At 41.7% G+C, this 27,124-nt stretch overlaps 1 protein-coding gene across 3 annotated transcripts; it reads left to right on the forward strand.

Annotated features, from left to right (window-relative positions):
* The first annotated feature begins 1,182 nt into the window (after positions 1-1,182).
* On the forward strand, positions 1,183-25,857 carry Rnf103 (ring finger protein 103). 3 transcript variants are annotated; one of them, XM_059257944.1, is made up of 5 exons: positions 1,185-1,551; positions 3,257-3,396; positions 12,553-12,668; positions 16,372-16,799; positions 25,220-25,327. In XM_059257944.1, exons 1-5 carry the CDS (start codon positions 1,326-1,328, stop codon positions 25,225-25,227), a joined length of 918 nt encoding a protein of 305 aa, XP_059113927.1. In that variant the 5' UTR covers positions 1,185-1,325; the 3' UTR covers positions 25,228-25,327. The 3 variants fall into 3 exon arrangements, with proteins under 3 accessions (XP_059113928.1, XP_059113927.1, XP_059113926.1); XM_059257945.1 differs by lacking the exon at positions 16,372-16,799 and having other exon boundaries at positions 1,183-1,551; positions 25,220-25,857; XM_059257943.1 differs by lacking the exon at positions 25,220-25,327 and having other exon boundaries at positions 1,189-1,551; positions 16,372-18,389.
* Positions 25,858-27,124: the final 1,267 nt, after the last annotated feature.

Below are 27,124 nucleotides of genomic sequence, written 5' to 3' on the forward strand. Positions count from 1 at the left end.
ACAGGCTCCGATTTTTACAGATCATGATGATTTGGGGTGGGCGTGGTGGTACACGTCTTCAATCCCAGCGCTCCAGCCAAGGCAGGAGATCGCTGTGGAGTTCCGAGGCCAGCTTGGTCTACAGAGTGGTTCCAGGCCAGCCAGGACTACAAAGAAACGAGACTGTCTGAAAACAAAACAAAAACCACCAACAAAAACGAAGATCCTTGGCTGCCTTTATTTTCACACACAGTACAAACTTGCACGGGGCCGCAGGGTCCAATGTCCAATCCCGAGGCTGAAATCGATGACTAAACATCTGCAGATAAGAGGGGTGGGACCGCCAGCGCACACTAATTAACCTAGGAGACATCCGCCAGCCTCTCCAGCCGCGGCGGCAGCCCCTCTCCTTCTCCCACGGCGGCATCTTGCAGCTTCTGGCCCCGCCCCTCCCGAGGCCCCGCCCCGAGGCCGACGTCAGTTGTTATGTCTTGACTGGGGCCGGGGCTGCAGCCGGTCCAGTGCTCCGGGGGCGGCGGCTGCGGCCTGTGGAGGCGGCGGGACGGCGGCCGCGGTTGGCGCGGCGGATCCGCACGGGGTTGGGCGCCGCGCAGCGACGCAGCTGACAGGAAGCCGTCCGGGAGAGCCGCGTCCGGGCCTAGCGTTATTATTATTATTTTTATTTTTTTCCCTTCACGACGGTCGCCTCGCGCTCTGGGTCCTCCTCTGCAGGAGCCGCCGCGACGCCCCCTCGCGGGCCACGGGCCTAAGAGGCGCCGCCTGGGAACCTGGAGCCCCTGCCGGGCCTGGGCGGCCGCCGGGGCCTGAAGCCTGGGCGCTCGGCGCGGCACTGCGGCGCCCGTTCCTCCCCGCTCCGGGCGCGCCGGGCCCCGGGCCTGGCCCAGCCGAGCGCCGCGCCCTCCCGATCGCAGCCACGCAACCCGGCCCCAACCGCCCTCCGCCCGCCCGCCCGCAGTTTCTCGGAGCCGCCGCGGGCTCGGGCCTCGCCTCCGGGGTCACCCCTGGTTGGCTCCTGCCCGCTCCCCGCCGTCCGCTGCTCGATGGGTGGGGTGCTTTTGAGCGTCCCCCCTTCTCCTTTCCTCAGCTCTTGACTGCAAGGACAGCAGCAGCGCCCGTGCCCCGCCGGTCCCCTCGGCCGGCCGGCCGCACGCACGCACGCACGCACGCCGCGATCCACCTGCCTCCCCGCGGGGATGGCCCGCCGGTGACCGCCACCGCCGCGCGCCCGAGCTGCCCTCGTCCAGGCTGCGCTGCGTCGGCCCGCACTCGGACCCCCTCCCCTGTCCACGGCGTCCCGGGCTCCCGGCGACGCCAAGAGGCCGAAGATGTGGCTGAAGCTGTTTTTCTTGCTCCTGTATTTCCTGGTCCTGTTCGTCCTGGCCAGGTTTTTTGAGGCCATTGTGTGGTATGAGACTGGCATCTTTGCTACCCAGCTGGTGGATCCGGTGGCATTGAGCTTTAAGAAGCTGAAGACCATTCTGGAGTGTCGAGGTTTGGGCTACTCCGGGTTGCCCGAGAAGAAAGATGTCCGGGAGCTGGTGGAGAAGTCAGGCAAGTGCCGGGCTCCCCGAGGTCGCCCTCGCTGTCCTGGTTCTAACCCCCTACCCCACTCCCTGGAATGAGGAGGTCCCCGGAATGGTCAAGGAGACTGCTCCGGAGAGCTTGCCAGGTCTTCTTTGACCACATTTTCTACGAATATGTAAATCCGGGTTTTGAAAAGGGGGCTAGTGGGTGTATTGGTGTGTTTCAAAGGTTCTTTGGAAATGACAGTTTGAAAATGCAGCTTTTTAAAAAATGGTTAAACTGAATGATTTGTCTCAGAATTCAGCAACGTCATTTGAAATTGATTAAAATGTAGGGAGAGGAAAAACTCCAAAATGTATCTGTAAATAGCAGCATCTGTTTTCATAGTAAAAACAAGCCATGGGGAGGGTAAAACATCATTAAAATAGTAACAAAGAGGCACGTGGACCTACAATTTACATGTAAATTAGGTGTTTAAGTATGTGTAAGGTGTACAAGTTGCACATTTTCTCTTTAAAATTTATATGCAGTGAGCATTTGGTATGACTGTCGGCCTTATTTGGAATTCGTATTTTCTTGCCGGGATTACAGTATTTATTAGGGAATTTTGAATGTATACATTTCTTGTCATGTGTCACAGGCATCCCTGCGTCACTTAATGGGTTGAGGAAGAGGATTGAAATAGTGCTGAAAGAATATTTAATGACTTAAATAATGTATTTCCAGTAGCCATTCATTTGGGGTTTTAGAATTGGGTAGGGAAATACAGTTAATTTGTTTCACTGCTGTACAAAGAAAAATGTCTCTGTTTAGATAGTATTCGTATATCTGTTAGCTGGGCCTTTTAAGGATAATTCTTTTCTTATGTAGTACTGGCTAGACCTATAGTGTAATAGGCAAGAATACAAACTATAGCAGTCCAACACTTGTGGGTTTATAGCATAAGGGTTATAAAACTCATCTCACCAATGGGGTAGAGGGAAGGGATCCTTTGCATAAGGGCTACATTTTTCAACTTGTGTATTGTTATTACCTGTTTGCTGCCTGGCTTATGCTGCCATTGGTTGTTGAGGGAGGGAAGTGGGTTGACCAAAGTAAAAGTTATTATCTCATACAGTTATTTGATCATGCCTTTTCCCCTTTGAGCTTTAGGTTAAGTATTTTGCTACCCTTTTGAGCCTATAATTGTTGTCATATGAAATGTACAAGGAATCCACATGTTACAGCATAACAACAACAAAAAAAGTCTTGGTATGGCAATCTAACTGTAAAACATTGTAAAGTTGTGTGTGAATGTGGGGTTTGTTCTGACAGATAAACATTCTATCTTCCACTCACATGAAAATCTTGTTGCTATTTTAAGCAGGCTGATGGCAAGTTCTGTGAACCCACTTCAAAATCTTTTGAGTCAGAACACATAAACTAGGCTGTTGAAAAATGTGAAACCTGCACAGGCTTATGTAAAATTAAATGATTACTAGTTTGATTTTTTTTGACTGGTGTAATTTGGTAATGTACTAACAAGCTATATGATGACCCCATTAGAACTATAAGAGATGGATTTTTGTCTCTTCACTCTTTGCTGATGTATGAACCTTATATTCAGGTGCTGTTCCTTTTTCCATAGAATGAACATATAAAGTGTGGTTTTTCATGATAGAAAATGGAATTAATCATTGAAGTTGGGAACATGGGAATTTTGAAATCTTACAGAGTTTTTTGTTTCCTTCAGGTGACTTGATGGAGGGTGAACTCTATTCTGCTCTCAAGGAAGAAGAGGCATCTGAATCTGTTTCTAGTACCAATTTCAGTGGTGAAATGCACTTCTATGAGCTTGTGGAAGACACAAAAGATGGCATCTGGCTTGTTCAGGTAGAAAGAGCGATAATACTTGAGATCTGTATTTACCAAAATAGTGTTTACCACCGAGTAACGCTGCTGTTGTCATGCTTCCTAGGCAAAACTCAGTTCTCACAGGGTTTGTCAAAGCAGTAATAATGAAAATTAGGGCAGGAGATGCGGCTCCGTTGGTAATGTACTACTGTGGATGATGCCCTGCCTTCAGCCCCTAGCACCACTTAGACCAGGCATGGTGCTCTAAACCCCAGCGCTCTGGAGGTAGAGGCAGGAAACTCAGAAGTTCAAGGTCTTCCTTAGCTGCTTAGTGAGTTCAAAGTCATCCTAGGATACATGAGACCCTATCTTTGAAAAAAAAAAAAAAAGTGAAAATTCAAGAGTAGAATAGGAAAGACTGGAAAAAGGGAGTTGTTTTGAGAATCAGCAAAAAGAAATGTATAGAAACATGTGTGTGTGTCCCCTTTGTTTTATGCACTGCTGTTTTGCTTTCATGTCTGTGTGAGGGTGTCGGATCCCCTGGAACTGGAACTACAGACAGTTGTGTGAGCTGCCATGTGGGTGCTGGGGATTGAAGAGCCGCCACTGTTTTTGCTTTTTTGAGACAGGGTTTCTCTGTAGCTTTGGAGCCTGTCCTGGAACTTGCTCTGTAGACAGACTGGCCTCGAACTCACAGAGATCCACCGGCTTCCCAAGTGCTGAGACTAAAGGCATGCGCTACCATCGTCTGGCTGCCGCCACTGATCTTAGCCATGAGCCGTCTCTCTAGTCTATGTGTATTCCTTTTGTTTAGCAGTGTGCACTATTTTTATGTTTCTTTTAACTCTGGTTTTGAGTTCATTAGTCCACATAACTTTAGTATGTGAGGGAAGAACACTAAGGTAAAGAAATCTCTGCATTAGCAAAGTAGCCCACTTTGAATGGCAGCTCTGCAAACCAGCCCAGAATCAACAACTCAGCTAAGTAGACAACTTAGCTGTACTGGGGAGCATGCATTATTTCGTTTATGGTGATGAGATAGTTTTTATGATATCAAAACTGTGAGATTTAATTAGTATATTAGAAATTTCAAGCTGTAAAGGGCCTAAAAATTATCTTTCATGCTTTTCATGGCATGGTTTAGGGTAAGTGGATGCACATTAACATTAATGTAACCATGTAAATTAGAATAATTATGTGATATTGAGCATGTAATGTCATCCTAAATATTGCTCAGTTTAATTTTAAAATCTGTATTCACTTACAGTAACACAACAAGTAGACGAGAAGCGTGAATGGTTAAGAATGGAGTGTGGATGGCTGAGCCTCAGAAGTCCTGTCAGACTAACCTTTCTGAAGCCCTAAGATATGAACTGGTTTGCTCAAGGTCCTGGGACTTGAACTAGGATCAGATCTCAGATCCTCTGATGGTTTTTCTCTTTTCAGACTAGTTTTTATTTACCCATTGGCCGTTCATACAGATACCCTCCTGTTTTCTCAGTGCTTTTGACCTTTCTTTCACTTTGCTGGTGACAAATTTTGATTTAGGGTATGAAAATTCAAATAGCTTCTTCATGTTACTTTCTGAGAACAAAGACTGCAAGATTTGGTTTTAAAATAAGTTTTGAATTCAGAAACCTTAATTGGAGACCCAGTGTTGTCATGGCTTGCAATGGGACTGGAAACAAGTAGGTTTTCTCTGTGTCTGGCCTCAAGTACATACGCATTTAAAGAGGATGGAATGACACTGCCATGCACTGTGCTGAAAGGGTGAGCTTTGGTAATTGTGGGGAGAGTTCACTGGATACCCCAGCCTTCCCTTTATAGTACATTTCTACTGCGCTGACTTTTTACCTTCTGATAATCAGCAGAGGTAGAACCTGAGAGGGTCTGGATTTAGTCTGTACATGATCCAGTCAATTCTAGTTATTTCTGTCGTAGTTCATTGATTTAAGAAATACGGTGAAAGGGTCGAGGATATAGCTCAGTGGTAGAACATTTGCTTAGCATGTATGAAGCACTGGATGTGATGTCCAGTATTGAAAGAAAAAAAAAAATCGGCTATCTCTTTTAAAGCTTTAAAATTGTTATTCTATTTCTTTCCCCCAGTACTTATTTCTAATAGTCTGGCCAAGGAAGGTTTATTGGTTTTGATAATTTTAGATCTCTAACAAGATAGACTTGAATAGCCAGATCCATCATTGTGTATTCATGGCCTAAATGTTTATCACTCCCATGAATTGATTCTTTGCAAATGTATGATGAAGAAGGCACTGTGCACCTGTGGAACTCAGAAGAACCAGGACAAGGGCCTGGGGATTGCTTTGAAATCCAGGATCCTGCCTGTAGATGATAGACAGATATGATTGACTGGTTAGCAGCGTAGTCTTCACTTTTAAGTTATCTTTTTTGAAAAAAGACTTTTATTTTTATTATATAAAAGATTATTTTATGTGTATGGGTGTTTTGCCCCATTTATATCCAGGCACTATGTGCATGCCTGGTGCCCACAGAGGCCAGAGAGGGTGTCAGAACCCCTGGAACTAGACTTACAGATGGTTGTTAACTGCCATGTGGTGCTGGGAATCAAAATTAGGTCCTCAGGTAGAGCAGCCAGTACTCTTACCCACTGACCCATCTTTCCAGCCCCAGTTACCTATATTTTGATGTCTTAACTAAAGATATGTATGGATTAAATCCCTTAATATATGACAGAATTAACCCATTCATAAATGGCTATGCCAGGCCCTGTTCTAGGACCTGGAGATATAACAGGAAGATACCCAGGGCTACGTTCAGACAGCTCACATTCCAGCTGTGAGAATCAGACACCAAATAAATTAGTATTTAATATGACCAGTAAGTTGAAAGTTCTAAGAAGAAAAAGAAGCAGACTAAAGAGATAGAATAATAAGGAATTTTTACAAGGTGGCCATTGAACAAAGTGAGTAATAAGTGATGATGTAAATATAACATTATGCCATTATAGCTTCTAGTCTCTACATTACCTTCTCCCAGAGTATTTTAAAAGCATGTATTTACAGTTGAAAAGTACCTCCTAAGAAAGGTGGAATGTGTTTATATGGGTTTCTTCATAAGGAAAAAGTGTAGTAGGACACAGTTTTTCTAGTGATGCTCAAAATTTGCACTGATTTCCAGTGTCTGGCTTTGTTCTTTGTGGCCAGTGACTGACATCTGTCAAATGGCTAGTCTGTCTGGTCAGCATTGACAGCTGAGAAAAGTAAGCCTGGGACCCTGCCCTTGGCACAGGGAGCCGACCAGCCTGAGACCTTGCCCTTGGCACGGGGAGCTGACCAGCCTGAGACCCTGCCCTTGGCATGGGGAGCCGACCAGCCTGAGACCCTGCCTTTGGCACGGGGAGCCGACCAGCCTGAGACCCTGCCCTTGGCACGGGGAGCCAACCAGCCTGAGACCCTGCCCTTGGCACGGGGAGCCAACCAGCCTGAGACCCTGCCCTTGGCACGGGGAGCCGACCAGCCTGAGACCCTGCCCTTGGCACGGGGAGCTGACCAGCTAAGCCTATTGGCCAGGCACCTCCTTTAAGCTTCAGAGTTATTTGGGGGTTTTGATTTGTTTAGTTAGTGTTTTAAACTATACTTAAAAATTTTAAAGTATCTGCTAGAAACAGAAGGGAGTGCTCTCTTGGTTGGTTATAGTCTTCTTCCAGATCAAATTAATCCAGTCTTCTGTGACAGATAGCTTTCAGGAATACATTTTCTACAGTTTGAATTATGGTTCTTTTCTGCTTCTGTTTTTGTTTTCTGTTGTTGTTGTTGTTGTTGTCTGTTTTGAGGCAGGTTCTCAACTTTGTAGTCCAAGCATTAGCAGTCTTCGGCCTCACCTTTCTGAGTGCTGAATTATAGGTGTCAGCTATCATGCTAGTCTTCCGTTTTATGTATTTGGAAAGAAGCTGGCTAGGTTGTTTGCTCTTTACCATTTTTTTTTAATGAGGAATATTTTCATTGACTGAACTGCATTGATTCTGGCCACTTCCGTCTTCAGCTTGTCGAGCTGGATTCCCTGTGTTTCCTCTATACTTGAGCATAGGTGGAGAACAGAGCTGTATTCTTTTCCTGGTGCTGGGACCGAATACCTGATGGCAGCAGTTTAAGAAGGGAGGGTTTGTTTTGGCTCCCAGTGTGAGGAGGACATAGCCACCATGAAGGGGAAAGCATGGTGGCAGCAGTGTGGGTGGCGAGTTACATTTCCTCCGCAGTCAGGGAGCAGAGAGGGATGAGTGCTGGTGCTCCACTCACCTCCTCTTCTAAAACCTACACGTCATCATCGTCATGACTGTCATCATCGGATGTGTGCATGTATGATGTGTGGGAGGGTATGCCCACTCTGGTACATGTGTGACAGCCAGAGGACGACTCTGGAGTTGGTTCTCTCCTTCTACCTTCATGTGGGTTCTGGGAATCAAACTCAGGGCACCAAGCTTGCCAGACAAATGCTTTTATCCACTAAGCCATCTCGTCCCCTGCCTTTCCCCACTTTTTAAAATTACATCTGTCTTTTTGTATGTATTGAGATCAGAGGACAACTTGTAGGAGTTGGTTCTCTCCTTCCACCAACCATCACAAGAAGTAATTTTCATTTTTTTTTTTTTTAAAGATTTATTTATTAATTATGTACACAGAAGAGGTTGCCAGATCTTATTACAGATGGTTGTAAGCCACCATGTGGGTGCTGGGAATTGAACTCAGGACCTCTTGAAGAGCAATCGGTGCTCTTAACCTCTGAGCCATCTCTCCAGCCCGTAATTTTCATTTTTAAAGGCAGCAAAATCCATGTGACAGCTTTACCAATGTAATGCACACAGAATCAAGTCCTTTCTTTGTGGCTGTGGCACAGTTGTTACACAAAGTTACAATTTCCTGCTTTGTCCCTAATCTAAGCTCCTGTCTCTCATTAGCCATTTATTTCCCAGTTTTGTGGATTCTTTGATTCCACCACTGGCCAGTCTCCTTGGCACCAAAAATAGAAGATGATTATTTTGTTTCAAAGTATTGCTGGTTAGAGAGACAAATGGCAAGGTGGACAGGCTTTTGAAATGGAAAAGGTGCAGAGGGCTGGCCTTTAGGGACTTGCCCTCTGACATTTTTATGTCTCTGTTTTGGCTTTTGTCGTGATTCTAAAGGGATATAGCTGTTTGTTCCCTACTGGATGTCCACTTCATGAGTTGAAAGTCACTGGAGCTGCACAGCAGTGAAAAATACTTAATGACTAAAAGGACAGCAAAGCTTTGGACACTATTTACTGAAGTATTATGTTAATGCATTTCCTATTTGGCTGGAAGCTGATTTTAAACTTGTTTATCTTTGCTCTTAGATAAGAGTTTTGTTTAGGGCCACTCTAATTTATTTATCCCTTTAATGGGCTACTACAGAGCAAACTATAAGCAGAATACAAGCAAGCCACTTGTGTTTTATGTTGCTTACTTTATGGTTTACCCATAAAGTAAGCCAGTGAGAATAGTACACTTGATTTTAGCCAGAAGTTAGAGAAATGATAACAGGGTGAGTACTTAAATTTAGTTAATTAAAGTGCTACTCAGTTTCAGCTTTTGTCCATCACTGACTCTGATTTTTTATTTTATATAGGTGACATATTTTACAATTTTGAAACTAGACCCCTACTAAAAGATTGAGAAATGTAGAAAATGTCAACACACCACTCTCATTCCAAGGAATTGTTATTGTTTAATTATGACTCTATTTGTGGGGATTAACAAGGATGTACCAAATGTTCTGATCAGAAATAAATCCCTTCTCTTAAAAAACAGCCAAAAGTATATTTGTAAATTAGGCATCTTTCTATCTAAGTGATTGAGAGGATTGGTGTGCAATTACATAGCAAGATGCCATTTATTCTGTTTACTCAGAAAACATTCAGGATGACAGGTTGCTGGGGAAGGAACTTTGGCTATAAAATAAATTCCTTTAGAGACTCTTTATAATAAGAAGTAGAAGCATCTGCAGAAAGCTGAAATAGTTTAGTTCAGCTCAGATGTTTAATTAGTAGCACCCAGATCATCTAGGAATGGAAAGATTGCCTCACATTTAGCCTGTGATGCTAGGTCTCTTTCAGGCTTGGAATTCAAGCTGTACTTGGTCCATATTTGTTCTTGTATCTGGAAATATTCTCCATAGAGAATGCAGCCTCTTCCTAGAGTTTCTGAGAAATCTCTCTTCCCCATGTAATGAGACCAGTAGTGTGGATGCCACTCCAGATCGTGCATGCTTACAGGACATTAGCTGTAAGTCAGAGGGGCTCCTACTAATGTGACGTGGTAGTGACAGGCTTAGAAGATTTTGTTTTTGCCATTAACTGAGCCGGATGAGTTATTTTGTGAAAACACTACCTTTTTTATACTGCTCATTCAACCTCCTTCAAAGTTAATGTTTGTAAAACTTTGAGTTGACTAACATAACTCTATAGGATTTTAACAAAGTAATTTCTAATTGTGTAGCTCCAGTGACAGAATCATTTAAAAGGTTTCACGAAGAGCTTAGATGACTTCACATTTTTGTACAGCTCGCTCTCTCCGTTGGGGATCCTTAAACTCTTCCAGAGCAGATGCTGGAACAGATTGCTGAGTAAATAAGGCCCCGGGGTTGAGCACTGTCATGGAGCTCATCAGCTGTGTGCCCAGCTCTCCTCACTTGCTTCTGCTTTCCCTGCCAGCCCTGGAGGTACCTGGGAACAGCCCTCTCATTCCTAACACAGGAATGCTTGTCATGAGTTTGCAAGGTTCTTCCACAGTGAACAGTTGGGTCTTCACTCAAAGATGCCCTGAGACTTGGAGCTGTGTGTACACTGACAGAGGCCACCTCTTAGCTCCTTGAAGTAATGTTACTGCCAACACAGGCTTAAAGTGCCTGGGTTGTTTTATAGCTTTAGTCAAGAAGTAGGAAAATGTTGGGAAAGAGTTATTTTAAAAGAGAGAGAAAAGGAGGAACGGAGAAGAAGGAGAGTGCAAAGAACAGAGAGTAAGAGAGAGCACAAAGAACAAGAGCGTGTACTGTGTACTTACACAGAGACTTCTCTCCTGAGCTCTGAGAAGTGCATTCAGGTTCCTTGGCTCCGTGAGCAAGAGAACTACTATTGACTCTTGAGAAGTAACAGGAAGGAAAATACTGCTTGCTTTGTGGCTGGGTATGTGACTGAGTGGTGGAGCATTTGCCTACTATGCCCTTAGTGTCCTATGTTCCACCTCCTGAACCACCACCACAAGAAAAAAAGGAGCAGGAAGCATACCATTCTTGACTGCCCTGATTCTCCAGGTAAACCTTTGCAAACCAGAGAAAAGGGTAAATAGCATCTTGGGTAATGTGATTCATGTGAACCTCCTTAAAACGCCTGTATCTAAAACACTGTCCTCAGTCATCTGAGAATGTGTGAACTCATGTCTCCCTCAGTAAGATCAGTACTTTCATTAAAAGCACTATCAAAACTACTTACTTAATTCTCTAATCTGCATGCACATGTTGAGTATCAAATGTATATTACATGATGTTACACATACATGAACATCTCCATAAGTGTTAGAACAGCAGTATCAACGACATTGTAGGAGTTACTGGGGTGACCTGGTAGTGCAAAGAGGAAATTCATTTTCAGTTCCACGTGCCCCCGACCTGTGATGCCCCTGACATTTTAGACTTCCCAAGAGAAAGGCCACAGAGGAGGTAGCTGTACCACCCCTTGCCTCTCCCAGGGAGTTGACTGCTCATACTCAGTTCACACACATGCCTGGAGCTTTACTTCCTGGAGGATTTTTTAATATGAAAATGAATCTTCCTGCCAGAAAGATTAGAGGCCCCGGAGTATTGTGTTGTAATTTTAAATTGAATTGTGTTGGTAAAGATGGCAGTTATGAAAATAGCTTAGGCCTATAAATGCTGGATTTAAATTTATATGGTTTCATGAAAACTTTAGACGTTTTTTGGCTTTCCAGTAAATTGTATTTTATTACTTTTATATTTTAAAAAAATTTTACTGGTACCTTCAGTGAAACTCTGCCTCCATTAAGTCAGGAGGATTTAGAGATAAAAAGAAGAGATGTTTAACTACTAAACTGACATTAATAGAGAAGCTATTAATATTTTGAAAGTCAATTTAGAATTTTTTTCCTTTCTTTAAAAAAATAATCTGTTTCATAATTTTAAGAAAAGGTGGGAGGGTAATAAAAACAAAAGAATTTGTTTCTCTCAGACCTGATTGTGTTTGAGAACTGTTTGCACAGTTGATGTGCAAGTTTAAGATTGTCAAGTTCATTGTGGCTGTTCCTTTTCCTGGAGCCTTTCATGGTTGCTGAGGGGAAAGACCTGTGAGTAGCATTGATTTAGTTAAAGCATAACTTAATAGAAAACATGTGTTTGATTCTTGGCTAAACTGGACATTGAAAAATGTGAAATTTGAACTTGTTAAGTCCACATGTGATAATTTTTATAAGCTTTATTTGGATTTCTAAAAATTATTTTCAAGGAGAAATTGACTTCAGGGCCATTTTCTGTCTGTATAGCATAATTCTAGAGAATAGGTCACGTGGTAGAGAATATGGCTAGTTTTTTCACAGGCTTTTGACTCCTGTTACTGCTAGAGCATGGGATGTAACACACTGCACTTGTGTTTCTTTTCTGGTTGGACAATCCTAACTTCTGTGAGAGCCAGTAAGGTGGCTGAGCAGGTAAAGCTGCTTGCTGCACAGGCCTGGTGGCTTGAGTTCAATCCCCAGAACCCACACAGTAGAAGTAGAGAACTGACTGCCATGAGTTGTCCTCTGGTCTCCACAAGGGTGCTGTAGCCCTCATGCACATATACGCTGAATAACAATCAATTAAAAAAGAATTGCGGTGCCGGGCGGTGGTGGCCCACGCCTTTAATCCCAGCACTCGGGAGGCAGAGCCAGGCGAATCTCTGTGAGTTCGAGGCCAGCCTGGGCTACCAAGTGAGTTCCAGGAGAGGCGCAAAGCTACACAGAGAAACCCTGTCTCAAAAAAAAAAAAAAAAAAAAAAGAATTGCGGTAATAATGAGATGATTCAGTTAAATCAGAATCAGGAAGAGAAAGTCTTTATCAAAAGAGGACTTAAGTTATAGATATGAATGGTTGGGTTTAACTAATTAAAGTTTCACCTTTTTTCCCTCTTTCTCTCTCCTTTGGGAAATAGGTCATAGCAAATGACAGAAGTCCTTTGGTGGGTAAAATTCACTGGGAGAAAATGGTTAAAAAGGTGTCAAGATTTGGGATACGGACAGGCACTTTCAACTGTTCCAGTGATCCCAGGTGAGTGCAGTAAGAAATTCAGAGTTTGAACCCTGACCAGAGTCTTTCTTGCTTAATAAAGACAGTACTACCAGAAACCTGCCCGAACTGAAAACTAATTATATGGTTAGTGCACTGCTCGTTACCAAGATGTTTGTAGTTTTGCATAACTGGTATTTTCTGACTTCCTGAGAGAGCCCTTAGAATTGTCTGTAGTCCTTTTGCTTCAGTGTTCTCTTCCAGATAGCTGTGGATGACATTGTAGTGATCTATTGTCTACCCTAATAAAATTGGCCTGAAGATCAGAGGAGAGAACAAGCCACTAGATTAAACATAGAGGCCAAGCAGTGGTGGCACAAACCTTTAATCCTAGCACTCTGGAGGCAGAGATCAATCTGGATCTCTGTGAGTTCAAAGCCACCCTGGACTACATGAGATTGACTCAGTCTAGGAAAGAAACAGAGCCAGGCAGTGGTGGCACACACCTTTAATCTCAGCACTTGAGATCTCATGCCTTTGCTTGGGAAGTCACACGCCTTTAATCCTAGCACTAAGAAGGAAGTAATATGGCAGGGCAGAGAAAATTATATAAGGCATGAGGAGACAGGAACTCTGTCTTTTCAGGTTGAGGAGTCTTAGAGGTAAGACATGGCAGTGGCTTGTTCGTTTGTCTCTCTGATCTTTCAGATTTACCCCAAAATCTGGCTCCAGGTTTTTTATTAAAAAGACAAATTAGACTTCGTGTTACATGACATCACTGTTCTCATCTACAGCTCAGACTGGCTTTGAACTCACTGTAGTCCTCCCTCAGTCATGGGCTAGGATTACAGGCATACACTACCACTCTCATTCTTCTGACCTTCGGTTTGCATTTCCTTAGTCACTTTGCATCTGCTCTACAACTATCCCTAGGCATGCCCTTCTCCCAATGTCAAAGTCAGATTTATCATTTTATTTAATCAAACATGTCCTTTCTAACTTTTCTACCCGTCACTGTTTCATTTTTCTTTACATCTTCTTACATGGGGTGGTTTAGTTTGTCATCGTCTTCAGTATTAGTCTGTTTTTACATTAATTCTTGTCTTGTTATTCCATTTTTTTAATTTAAAGAATTTAGATTATGTGTATATTGTGTAGAGGTGTATATATGCATGTATGAGTGCAGGTGGCGTTGGAGTTCAGAAGATGGTGTTCTCCTGGATCTGGAGTAACAGGCAAACAGGCAGCTGTGAGCCACCCAGTGTGGGCGCTGGTAAAAAACTAAACAAAACGAAACATTTTTTATATAGCCAAAAGAACTGACTAATAAGCTGGGCAAAGTGGTATGTGCCTGTATTCCCAGTGGGAGGTAGAAACAGGAGGATTTCAAGTTCTAAGCCAACCCATATAGTGAAATGCTGTTGCAAAACAAAAAACCCTGAAGACTGTTTTCCTGATACTATCATTGAATTTATTCTGACCTTTAAAAAGTTCTTTTTGAATTGGATGTGTAAAGGGTTTTATGCTGATACATGGTAATATAAAATTCCTGAAAACAATGTACATGTAGTATGGTCTTCATTTGGATACCTTTGGATTAGTATTTAGAGAAATGTATATTAGTAACCCAGTGTTTATAAGTGTTAGAGATTATTATCCAAACTCGGAAAACATGATTTAATTTGAAAGCTATAACATAGGGAATTTTCTTTTGTTAGAATGTTATTCTAACAAAAAGAAACTTAAAAATATCAGTTCTGAACTGAAAACAAAAAAGGAAGAAATGAATAAACTAAAACCTCGCCTGTTTTACAAAGGAAGACTTTCTGTCATAAAGATTGTCATTTGGTTTATGACACAAATCAGAAATGAATGTAGTTATAGGAGAGAAGATAAAAAAAAAATGACCAAGGGTAGAGATGTGGGGCTCGGGAGATGGTTCAGCAATTAACAATGTTTTTCTGCTCTTGCAGGGGACCTGGGTTTGGGTCTCAAGCACCTAGATGGCTTACGACTGTCTGATTATATTCTGCTCTGAGAGCACCTACACACATGTGATGCACATAAACACACACATGCACATGTGTCATCACAAGTATGTTGCAATTAGCCACCAAAGCTCCTTAGATAAGATCTGAGGAAGGCTGTCATCTACATGCATTTTACCTGCTGTGTTTTTGGTGAGGGTAAAAATGAGATTCTTATTTAATTATTTTGCATTGGATAAATATATTGTTAAGGTATAGAAATACTTTTTGACACATGTCTTTTTTCAAGCCATTTCATGTTAATGGAATCTGCATTGTTCAGGGAGTGAATCAACGCAATAAGAAGCAGAGAGTCAGGATCTGTGATTTAGAGTTACTGAGATAGCTTCCCAGAGTCCTCATCATCCTGCTCTCTGAAAGACAACATACCATCTTCATTTACCTTAAATTATACCACAGTATTCCTGAGATCAATTAGTCAGTTACCATTATAAAGCATAGGCCACATAACTAGACTTTCCTCTCTGATCCTATGAATGTGTAACATATTCATTAACCCTAATAAAATATGAAGGTGTGCTTAGTAAATAAAATGTAGCATCTTTGACTTTTATCAGTATTCTGAGTAGCAACATAAGAACTCAAGTGAAACCTATTTTCAAGTCTGTAACAAAACAGCCACATGGTAGATTTTTTTTTTAACCCTTTATCAAGATAAATGTTGTATATCATAAAATTCCACATGGCAGGTTTGGGGCAAAGAGTAATTTAAAAATAAAATAAAATAAAGGAAAATGTCTCCAGTTAACATCTATCCCTAGTATTGCAACAGCTATTTTCCCTTTTAGTATTTCTCCTCACCTAGTTTTTCAGAAGGGACAAATGTCACAAGAACTTACTGGATACCAAAAGGAGTGAGTCTCCTGTGTCTTCAGAAAATGTAAACAAGAGGTGATTGTACTTACGCTCTTCTGCGTTCACTTCTCTGGGAAACAAGGCTCATTCTTGGGCCAAATCTCTTTGTCTGTATACTTCCTGTCTTTGTTTCTTAAGTCTTAAACCTTTTTTCACAGTCTTCGTTAAAGAGAGAAGAAAGTTACCTGTGGAACTTGGAGCAGCTCTCTTTTGGATTGGTTTATGGAAAGATGACTTTGTAATAGCTAGTGCACTGTGGGTATCAGGCTTGTGGTAGTGCTTAATTGAGAAATGGTAAGGTGGGCTTCTTTCCAAGACTGCATCACCTCAACCACTCAGTACGACAGAACATTTATCCTTCTCTGTCTCCACCTAATTCCTAACCATCTTTCAAGATCTAGTTCATTTTCCAAACCTTTCTTGAGATCTTCCTTTGCTCAAACCCCTGGTGATATCCCCTTTCTTTGATCTTTCATAGTGGTTTTGAGTCCTTTATAGGATTTTTTAATTCTATATGAACAGAAATTACTTCCCATTATCTTTAGTTCTTAGCATGTAATGCAGTGGCACATGAGAGATGCTAAAGTATGTGCTGATTTCTTGGCCCAGAAATGCTTTTAGGTATACTTTGTACAACCTTTTCTTTGCCTAGAAACAGAAATTCAGAGCAGTCTACAGTAAGCTTGTTTGTTCCGGCACAGTTGCCAAGTGTTGGCCTCTCTCTGGTTATTTAAAGGTTCTATGAGAAGAGAGTACAAGGGGCCCTTTCAGGCCTAAAGAAGACTGTTAGGATGTAAGCTGTGCAATAGCCTCGCTGTTGACTACAGTTTACTCTCTTACAGGTACTGCAGGAGAAGAGGCTGGGTCCGTTCCACACTCATTATGTCTGTCCCACAGACAAGTACATCTAAAGGGAAAGTCATGCTTAAAGAGTACAGTGGACGCAAGATTGAAGTAGAACACATTTTCAAATGGATAACTGCCCATGCAGCTTCTCGGATCAAAACTATATATAATGTTGAGCATTTGAAAGAAGAATGGAATAAAAGTGATCAGTACTGGATAAAAATATACCTATTTGCAAAGCTTGACCAACCACCGGCTTTCTTCTCTGCGTTAAGTATAAAGTTTACTGGAAGAGTTGAGTTTATTTTTGTTAATGTGGAAAACTGGGACAACAGGAGTTATATGACAGATATTGGTGTTTATAACATGCCGTCATACATACTTAGAACTCCTGAAGGAATTTACAGATATGGAAACCACACAGGTGAATTTATATCCCTTCAGGCCATGGATTCTTTTTTGCGCTCATTACAGCCTGAAGTAAATGATCTGTTTGTTTTGAGTTTGGTTCTAGTTAATCTTATGGCTTGGATGGACTTATTTATTACACAAGGAGCAACCATCAAGCGATTTGTGGTTCTCATAAGCACTTTAGGGACATACAATTCCCTATTAATTATTTCCTGGCTACCTGTGTTGGGCTTTCTACAGCTCCCTTACTTAGATAGCTTTTATGAATATAGCTTAAGATTGTTGCGATATTCTAATACAACCACACTAGCTTCTTGGGTAAGGGCAGACTGGATGTTTTATTCTTCACACCCAGCCCTGTTTCTCAGTACATACCTTGGACATGGTTTGCTAATTGATTACTTTGAGAAGAAGAGACGGCGCAGCAGCAATGATGAAGTTAATGCGAATAATTTGGAATGGTTATCAAGTCTGTGGGACTGGTACACCAGCTACCTCTTCCACCCGATTGCTTCTCTTCAGAACTTTCCTGTAGAATCTGACTGGGACGAAGATCCTGACTTATTCTTGGAACGGTTAGCTTTCCCTGACCTTTGGCTCCACCCTCTGATACCAACTGATTATATTAAAAACTTACCAATGTGGCGGTTTAAATGTCTTGGGGTGCAGTCTGAAGAAGAATTGTCAGAGAGTTCTCAAGACACTGAAAATGACTCAGATAGTGACAACATGGACACTTTTAATAATAAGGATGTATTTGAAGATAAACAAAGCATAGTTCACAGTTCTCCAGGAAGAGCGAGCCGCTGTGATGCTGGGGCTTGTTCATGTGCCAATAAATATTGTCAGACTAGCCCATGTGAAAGGAAGGGGAGGTCATATGGATCACATAACACTAATGAAGATATGGAACCGGACTGGTTAACTTGGCCTGCTGGTACACTGCACTGTACTGAATGTGTTGTTTGCCTTGAGAATTTTGAAAATGGATGTTTGCTAATGGGGTTACCTTGTGGTCATGTGTTTCACCAGAATTGTATTGTTATGTGGTTGGCTGGGGGCCGACACTGTTGCCCTGTTTGCCGTTGGCCTTCGTATAAGAAAAAGCAGCCATATGCACAACAACAGCCGTTGTCAGACGATGTCCCATCTTAACCATGTGCAATTTGTCCTTAACAAGCTTCGAGTATCCTGCAGCTTGCCTTTTGAATGTTAGTCACAATGTTTCTGTGGTTTGAAGTTTAGTTTAATGTTAGTGCAGTGGCAGGAAGTACACATTATGTGATGTTGATGACAGAATTTATTTGGTTGCCTTGTGTGTCAATTGAATGCATACTACTAAACTGTAAAAAAAATTTTATTTACAGCATTGGAAGTTCAGAAGTTAATGTTTTTTGTAAGCACAAAAGAAGTTATAGTAGAAATTTATCCTAGCAAGACTTTACAAGGCAGGGTCAAATCTAGTGGGACTGAGCTGTTTTCTTATCCTAAATGTTTTCTCCCTTTTTACAATCTCTTGTCCAGTACCTCTTGGTTAAATAATGTATGCTCTGAGACATGAAATTAAAACAGATCTATGAAATAAATTATTTTAAAACCAGAAGGTTAAAGGTCTTCCAATGATAGGTGACTGCTTTTTGTAGGTGTTTTACTGGTTTGTTAATTTTGTGGGTAATTGCAACAATTTTGAGGGAAAGGGTAGGAGTCCCATTGCGGACACTGGCCATGAGTAGTGGAGGTCCACCTCACAGCTTGATAGCTATGATAGGAAAGACTTTCATGGGGGGGCGGTTAAAATAAGTGTTACAGTTTATTATTTAGCATATTCGTCAGACAAGGATTACCTTGTATGTTAAACTGAATGTATTTTGAAATTTTTCAGTGCCCGAGGAAAGCTGAGAATGTAGATAGTAGAATAAATACCCATTTCTCTTTACTGCACCATATTTGTATTTTATTACATCTGCTTTATCACCTTTTTTACAGTTTTAATATTTTTCCTTTTTTCCCCTGAGCCTGTTGAAAATAAACTTGAATCATCGTGATGCTTTGGCCCTAAGCAGTCACCATATGTTTCCTGTGGATAAGGGCTTTCTCTTACATAGTCACCACATCGTTATCACACCCTTGAAATTCAATGCTTATTCAGTAACATCTAATACATAATCCTTGTTCCCTATGTATCCTTATATCTTTGTTTCATTTTTATTGTGACTATAGAGAAGACTCATCCATTGGGTTTAGTCTCCTTTCATCCTGTCCTCTAGAGAAATTGCTGTTCTTTTGTGTGGTGCTAAGGCTTGAACTTGGGGCCTCAGCATAATAGGCAAGTACTCTGGGCTACACCCCAGCCCTCTCTTTATTTTTTAATTTTGAGATAATGTCTCACTAAGTTGCTTGGGCTGGTCTTGAACTTAGTGTAGCTCAGGCAAGCCTTGAGCTCAATCTTCCTGCCTCAGCCTCTGGAGTAGCTAAGAATACAGGCCTGTACCACAGGCCTGGCATCCTTTCTGGTACTACTATTTTGTAACGGTACAAGTAAATGGGCTTGTACAGTGTTTCTCATTCTCTTTCATGATTAGACATGAGTTTTGCTCATTCACACATTATCAGGATGCATGTGGTGTAGTTTTATTGTTGGTGATGCTAAATTTGTTTAAAGTGGTATCTGTCAAGTCTTTCCTTTGTGGGATACTTTCTCACTTTATAATTTAAGAAGCAACCTGTGAGTCTATACGATCCTTTTCCTCATCTCAGTTGCTTAAACAGCCAGTGGTGATTCTTTAAATCAGTTATCAAACAGTTGTAATATGGGTGTTTTCTAATTCAAGCTTAATTCTGCCTTTATTAGCTAGAGGGGTGTGTGTGTGTGTGTGTGTGTGTGTGTGTGAGAGAGAGAGAGAGAGAGAGAGAGAGAGAGAGAGAGAGAGAGAAAGTGGGGAGTAGGGAGAGAGAGAGAGAGAGAGCAATACTTTGCATTTTTCTTCCATGTTTTGAATATCACTGAACTCAAAGTTTTTGTTGTTTTTGTTTTCAGTGTATTAAAGCCTCAAGTGCTAGAAAGAATGCTCAATGGTTAAGAGCACTGGCTGCTCTTACTGGGGACCTGGATTGAATTCCTAGCATCCATGTGGCAGCTAACCACCATCTATCTTAACTGCAGTTTCAGGGGATTCAGTGCTCTCTACTTGCAATGTACATGGTACACAAGCAAAACACATACATACAACAAAAAATATTAAATATTTTAAAAAACATTTCTTGTGCTTAAACAATGCAATATTTGGCTAGTAGAAGCCTCTCTACGCTAGCTTTTATGTCTCATTAATAATGTCTCTTAACATGGAAGCACCTCATTGCTTTTTGACTCAGCCTTTTTATCATCCATTTCTTTAAATTATCCAAGTTCCATGATAGGCACCTGCAGCAAGCTTTCTTGTCGGACAACCTTTGGGCTGCCATCCCGCAAATAATAACCCAGAGACTTAATATGGATTATGAAAGCTTGGCCTTACCTAGACTTTTTTCCCACTAGCTCTTATAACTTAAAATAATCTGTCTCTTTTAACCTGTGTTCTGCCACGTGGCCCGGTTAACCTCTGTTCCATACTGTGTGTCCAGCTTCTTCAGAGTCTCTGGCAAAATCCTATGCATAGATTCCTCCTTCCAGTTTCTCTATCTGCCCAGAAGTCCCACCTATACCTCCTGCCTAGCTATTGGCCATTCAGATTTTTTTTTTTTTAAAGACACGGTTTCTCTGTGTAGTTTTGGTGCCTGTCCTGGATCTCGCTCTGTAGACCAGGCTGGCCTCAAACTCACAGAAATCCGCCTGGCTCTGCCTCCTGAGTGCTGGGATTAAAGGCCTGTGTGCCACCACTGCCTGGCAGCCATTCAGATTTTTATTACACCAATCACAGCAATACATCACACAATGTACAAATATCCCACAACAGGCACCTCTAAAATCCTTAGTTAACTGTACTTCAAAATGATAAGAAAAAAAAAAGCTCATACTAAATTGCTTCCAGAGTACTAACATGTTTTTTCATGATAAATTGTGCCTTACTTTCAAATACTAGTAGAAAATACATGCTTTCCCAATTTTAGTGGGATTATGTCATGATAAATCCATCATAAATTGAAAATATCACAAGTAAAAATTGTACCAACATGGTACACTGTAGAAGAATGTTAGTTGTTTGCCCCTCAAGATACTATGACTGGCAGTTCCAGCTCGATGCCCCTATCCAGAATACCTTACTTTTCTAGACTAGGTAGTACTCAAAATTTCAACCAATTTCCTCTAAAGAGATAGACTTCTTTTTCATCATCATAAAAATTGAGAGATCATCAAACATCATAAGTAGGGATCTGGGGACATGGCTCAGTCAGGACAGTGCTTGTCTAGATAGAATTCATGAGCCCTGAGTTGATCTCCAGCATCATATAAATTGGGCATAGTGGTACACACCTATAATCTCAGCACTCAGGTGGAGTCAGGAGTCCAGTGGCGCCCTCAGCTACATAGCGAGTTCAAGGCTAGCTTGAGCAACATGAGACTGTAGTTGAAAGTTTTCCTGTGTCCCGCCTGGTCCACAGCCAATCAGACCCAAATAAACACACAGAGGTTATATTAATTACAAATTGTATGGCCATTAGCTTAGGCTTATGACTGACTAGCTCTTACACTTAACCCATAATTCTTATCTATGTTTAACCACATGGCTTGGTACCTTTTCTCAGTTCTGCCTTGTGATCTTGCTTTCTCTGACTGGTGATTCCTGAGTTAGTCTTCCTCTTCCCAGAATTCTCTTTGTCTGCTTATCCTGCCTATACCTCCTGCCTGGCTACTGGCCATTCAGCATTTTATTTATCAACCAATCAGAGCAACACACATTCACAGCATACAGAACAACGTTCCACAGCACTTCCCCTTTTCTGTCTAATCAAAAAGGAAGGCTTTAACTTTAACATAGTAAAATTACATATAATGGAACAGTTATCAAGCAAGAATTACAATATCTAGTCTATTTGTATTTGGCAAATTAAAATATTCTATCTAATATTTGTGAGTCTAAAGTTTCATATCTAATTTATCTTTTAACTGTTTAGTCTTCAACTACATCAAAGACCTCAGAATGATATCATATTACCTGAGTAAACAGGAAGAGCATTGTAAGCAACTTCCAAAAATCTAGAATGACAGAGATTGGACAATCATCCAAAGTTCCTCTGTAACGTTGGGACATCCATCTTCAGCCCACAGGCCTAGAGTCTCTCAGTCACTTTTCTCTGTGTCCTGTAGAATGTCTGGCAGTTTCCTCTGCAAAGCAGGGTCCTGAAGGATCATCTCACCTTGCAAAGTTCAGTGGTCACCTTCCTATGGGTCCTGCATGTCCAGTCAATACAACAGTTTGTCAAGCAGTCCGGGTAAGAGCAGTTTCTTGTCCAAATGGCTATTTTTGCCAAGAAGAAGATAAATTCCGTATGGAGTGTCTTCGATGCCCATCTTCCTCTTTGAAGTAAATTGGTGTTGCCCGGAGCAGACATGTCTCATTGTCCAGGAAAGTCTAAGTTTTTAAAACACTTTAAATGCCATATTCTGTAGGTCTTTGAAGTGTTTGAAGATTACCTATCTAATTGACATGTATGTATACCTAGAAAACTTAACTAACATGACTATAAATTTATTATAGAAGACTAATTATTAATCTGTATTTCTTAATTATCCATTACAATTTCAAATGAGCTGCACAAATACAACACCCCAAACAAGAGCAGAAATACACACACAGAACACAAAATCAACTTTAAATCTGTAACAAACTAAAATACATAGCAGTTTAAGCAAGTTGTTGCTCTTTAAAAGTAGATTCAATAATCTACCCTTTTATTCCCATCATATATCTATATCCTACATTTCTATATCATGAGACTTTGTTTAAAAAAAAAATAGAGTAGGCAACTACCTAGTAGTAAGGCCTAGTAGTTATGGAATTTGTATTTCATAAATTTGAGAACTTAAAATAGCAGCAGCCAGCACTGCCTATGCTTCTGAACAAAGGTGAAATCTTTTCTTACAGATGGGTTACACCATTGCTCACCTCTCTCTTTGCTCATGCTTTCAGCAGATGGCTCCCAATCTACCTGTTCTTCAGAGGCTGTCCCACATCACCAGGTTTATATACAGCTATCTGCTAGACAGCTCCTCCTGGTATTGTTTATTCAACCCAGGTCCTTTGGGGCATGCCAGGCAAGCACTCTACCACTAAACTCCATCCTCAGCCCTTGATTTTGGTGGGGGACAGGGTTTCATGGAGCTTGGGTTGGCCTTGAATTATAATCATCCTGTGTTCACCTCTGCCATGTCCTGGTTCTGGATTGTCTTTATTAACTGTAGTGTTGTCTCTCTTCATCCCCAGTCATCCCTTTAAAGTCCCAATTTCAGTTAAGGAGATGATAGGAATGTGTGTGCATAACCAGTTACAAAATGTACATGAACATGTAGAAATATTTAGACAAAATTTCTCAGCTTTCCAGAGCATACCATATGTTGGATACCATGGGCCTAGAACAGGCCTTTTAAATCTTTTTCATTCATGATCCCTTTTACCCAAAAAAGTGACCTTGGACATATAGGTATATAAAATAGCTATATGAATCAGACATTTACTGGCAATAAAATCACAAACTTATTTAAAAACAAACCTCTATTGTGCATACAGTTTTGCTGTTCGCTAAAGAGGAAGGCAATTTTTCACACTAGTGAGATAGGTGTGCTTATTTTTACATAAAAAAATTAAATCTTGGCTGAATATTTTATGTTGATCCAGCTTACCACATCTTCATTATTTAGAACTGACCAACATTTCTATTTTTATGATTTTCAGTGCAGAAGATGCCATTTTGCATAAATATGTAATATAAAATGAAAAGAGCAAAAATATATTTAGAGCCATTACAGAAATTATTGGAAATTTTGTCTAATCCCATGTCAAAATTCATTCAACAATTTTTAATGAAACAGAGTCAGCAACTAGAAATTCTTAAACAATCTGTTACAATCCAATCCAAAGATATTTACTAATTTCACTAGTTTACTTATAATAGTGGTTACATGCTGAGAAATAACAAAAATATTAAGTCTTTATTTTCTATGATTAAGCCATTATGTCTCTGTAAGAGCAGAAAACTGAATATATACTAGAAACACTGCAATCCATCACAAACGACGGCCTTGAGTCTGAGCCGAGATGCTTCAGGCAGTATGTGTTAGCACTGTGTAGAATCACTGAACATACAGTGCAGCGTGTGTGTTGTATGTTCAGAAACAAGGCTGCTGTGAAGCCACACTGTGCAACACAGGCGAATGTCAGAGACGCCTTAGATTCATCATTGTCTGATTTTTGTATTACCCTTTGACCTTTTGCAAATTCAGGAACCTTTGACTGTTAGCAAATTTATCCAGAAGGACAAAAAGGATGAAAGGTACCTGAGGAACTACATCCAAGCTTGTCCAATGGCCTCTGCATGTCACACACACACACACACACACACACACACACACACACACACACACCTGCACTCACCAGTTTTGCTATAAGCCAGATGACATTAAAAGACAGCGTCTATAGAGTATCTGTATCCTTGCTCTTGCAAAATTCTGCAAACTCATTTGGGGGCATATGTTCCAGAATGCTTTTCCGACGTTGACAAATCAGGGACTGGTGGCATTTCTCCATGGGTAGCTTACTTGAGTGTTTGGTTTTTTTAGAAAGACCAACTGGTAAGTGTTCTGCAGCAAAGAACACTGGTGTTTTCAGGAGGCTCCTATTTGTCTTCCACATGCTGCGGTTTGTTTTCAGTTAATTCCTGAGCCAAGTGACCAAGCAGTAGGTTTTGGAAACAAACCCCAGCAAGCTGATGCCTGCCTTTGTTGCCAGAGACTTGGGTAGGAGGAACACCTTAAATGCCAAACAGCAATATCCTGGGCTTTTTAAACTGTGTTGTTCAAATCATTTCTTGGTTCTGAATGTGGTGCCCTGTGACCCACCTCAGTGAATGCAGTGGTGCCCTGTGACCCACCTCAGTGAATGCAGTGGTGCCCTGTGACCCACCTCAGTGAATGCAGTGGGGCCCTGTGACCCATCTCAGTGAATGCAGTGGTGCCCTGTGACCCACCTCAGTGAATGCAGTGGGGCCCTGTGACCCATCTCAGTGAATGCAGTGGGGCCCTGTGACCCACCTCAGTGAATGCAGTGGGGCCCTGTGACCTATCTTAATGGACATTGCTTTATTTTGAATCCACCTGGTATTGTTTAATGATTGGGGAAAGGATGTGACTCTTTACTGTTTTCCTACTTAACACCATAGAAGCTGAATGTCAGAATCATGTGTGATAGTCACTCAGTCCAATCTTCTGCCTTAATTTAGGGTACTGATGGCCTTGTTGCACCTGGCACACTCGTCATCTACAAAAGAAATGATACCCTACAACACCTGTAAACATTCCACCTGCCAGGACTCGCGGAGAAGCATGGGGTTAGCTGGCACACTGTGGCCTCCGGTGTTGAAGGTGAACACCTCATTGGACGCTTCCCACACCTCCATTGTTGAAAGTGAACATCTCATTGGACGTTTCCCACACCTCCATTGTTGAAAGTGAACATCTCATTGGACGTTTCCCACACCTCCATTGTTGAAAGTGAACATCTCATTGGACGCTTCCCACACCACCATCTTTGGGAAGAAAAATGAGTCAGAATTTGTCTTTTGAAAAATCAAGTCCTAATATAATCTACTTTCTTGGGAATGAATTTCTGTCACTTACCAAAATGGCACCTATTTCAGCAGAATCTTTATTTCAAGAGAGCCCCGTGAGCTCATTCCTGTGCCTCTCCAAAAGAGGGAACTGGAGCCACAGGAGCAGCTTCTTCGGGCAATCAGGTTCCCGCTGTTAACTGCCTGAGGGCAGGTTTATGTCTCTGCTGTGTTTCTGTGGCTGTGTGAAGGATGGAGGGTAATATGTCAAAATAAAAGGTAATTTGTAGCACAATATGCACCAGATGGAGTTGCACAGAAATTAGAGAAAGGACACTCTGGTTCTCTAAAGACTAGAAAAGCCCACAGGAGCCCACTGACTTGCATCCCTTCCCTAAGTGGAGTTGGAGCACATAAACACAGTCAGACACTTAGTATCTGTTCAAATAGATTGTAGTCGTTAGCAGAGGAGGTTGTATGAAGTATAAATTACATTGTTTATCTGAGAATGATTTCACAGTCTGAGTGCAACACTGGTGTTTTCTGAAATAATATTCCTAGAGAAAGAACTACAGGTGGGAAATGGGAACGGTTTCTGATTCTGTATACTGTATATTCATCAGCTAACAAGAGGGGTGGGACAAGGAAAGGATGGAGCAAATATACAGTATTCTCCTCATCTTTTTATTTAACCACTTCCAGACACCAAAGGGAAATACGGGGTCAGGGGGTAACTTGGTGGGTAAAAGCAGGGTAAGCAAGACTGCTTTGGATTCAGAGAACCCACCCACATAAAAGCCAGATGTAGTAGCACACATTTGTGATCCCAACATTCCCATAGTCCTGAAGCTCATGGGCCAGTGGACTGGAGTATACAGTGCAGCAGCAGAAACAACGGAGACCCTGCCTCAGAGAAGGCAGAGAGTGAAAACTGACTTGACTGTGTCCTAGTCCCCAACATGCACTATGGTATGCGCCTTAGTTACTGCTCCATTGCTGTGAAGAGACACTGTGACCAAGGCAAGATATAAAAGAAGGCATTTAATTGAGGACTTGCTTGCAGTGTTAGCCGGTTAGTCCCTGACCATCATGGCAGAGAGCATGGCAGCATGCAGCAGGCAGGCATAGTGCTAGACAGTAGCTGAGAGCTCACATCTTACAAGCAGCAGGCAGAAAGATAGCAAGACGGGCCTGGTGTGGGCTTTTCAAACCCCAAAGTCCACCTCCAGTGACACACTTCCTCCAACAAGGCCACACCTCCTAATCCTTCTTAAACAGTCTACCAACTGGGAACCAAACATAAAAACTTATGGGTCAAGCCAGGCGGTGGTGGTGCACGCCTTTAATCCCAGCACTCAGGAGGCAGAGGCAGGCGGATCTCTGTGAGTTCAAGGCCAGCCTGGGCTACAAGAGTGAGTTCCAGGAAAGGCGCAAAGCTACACAGAGAAACCCTGTCTCGGAAAAAAGCAAACAAACAAACAAAAAAAAAAAACCCAGAATATCTTTTATTTGTTCTTTGGCAATTCCATACATGTAAGCAAGACACCTTGATCATATGCACCCCAAACTTCTCCCTTC

This window comes from Peromyscus eremicus, chromosome 3, assembly GCF_949786415.1.
Source record: "Peromyscus eremicus chromosome 3, PerEre_H2_v1, whole genome shotgun sequence".
NCBI classification, from domain to species: domain Eukaryota; kingdom Metazoa; phylum Chordata; class Mammalia; order Rodentia; family Cricetidae; genus Peromyscus; species Peromyscus eremicus.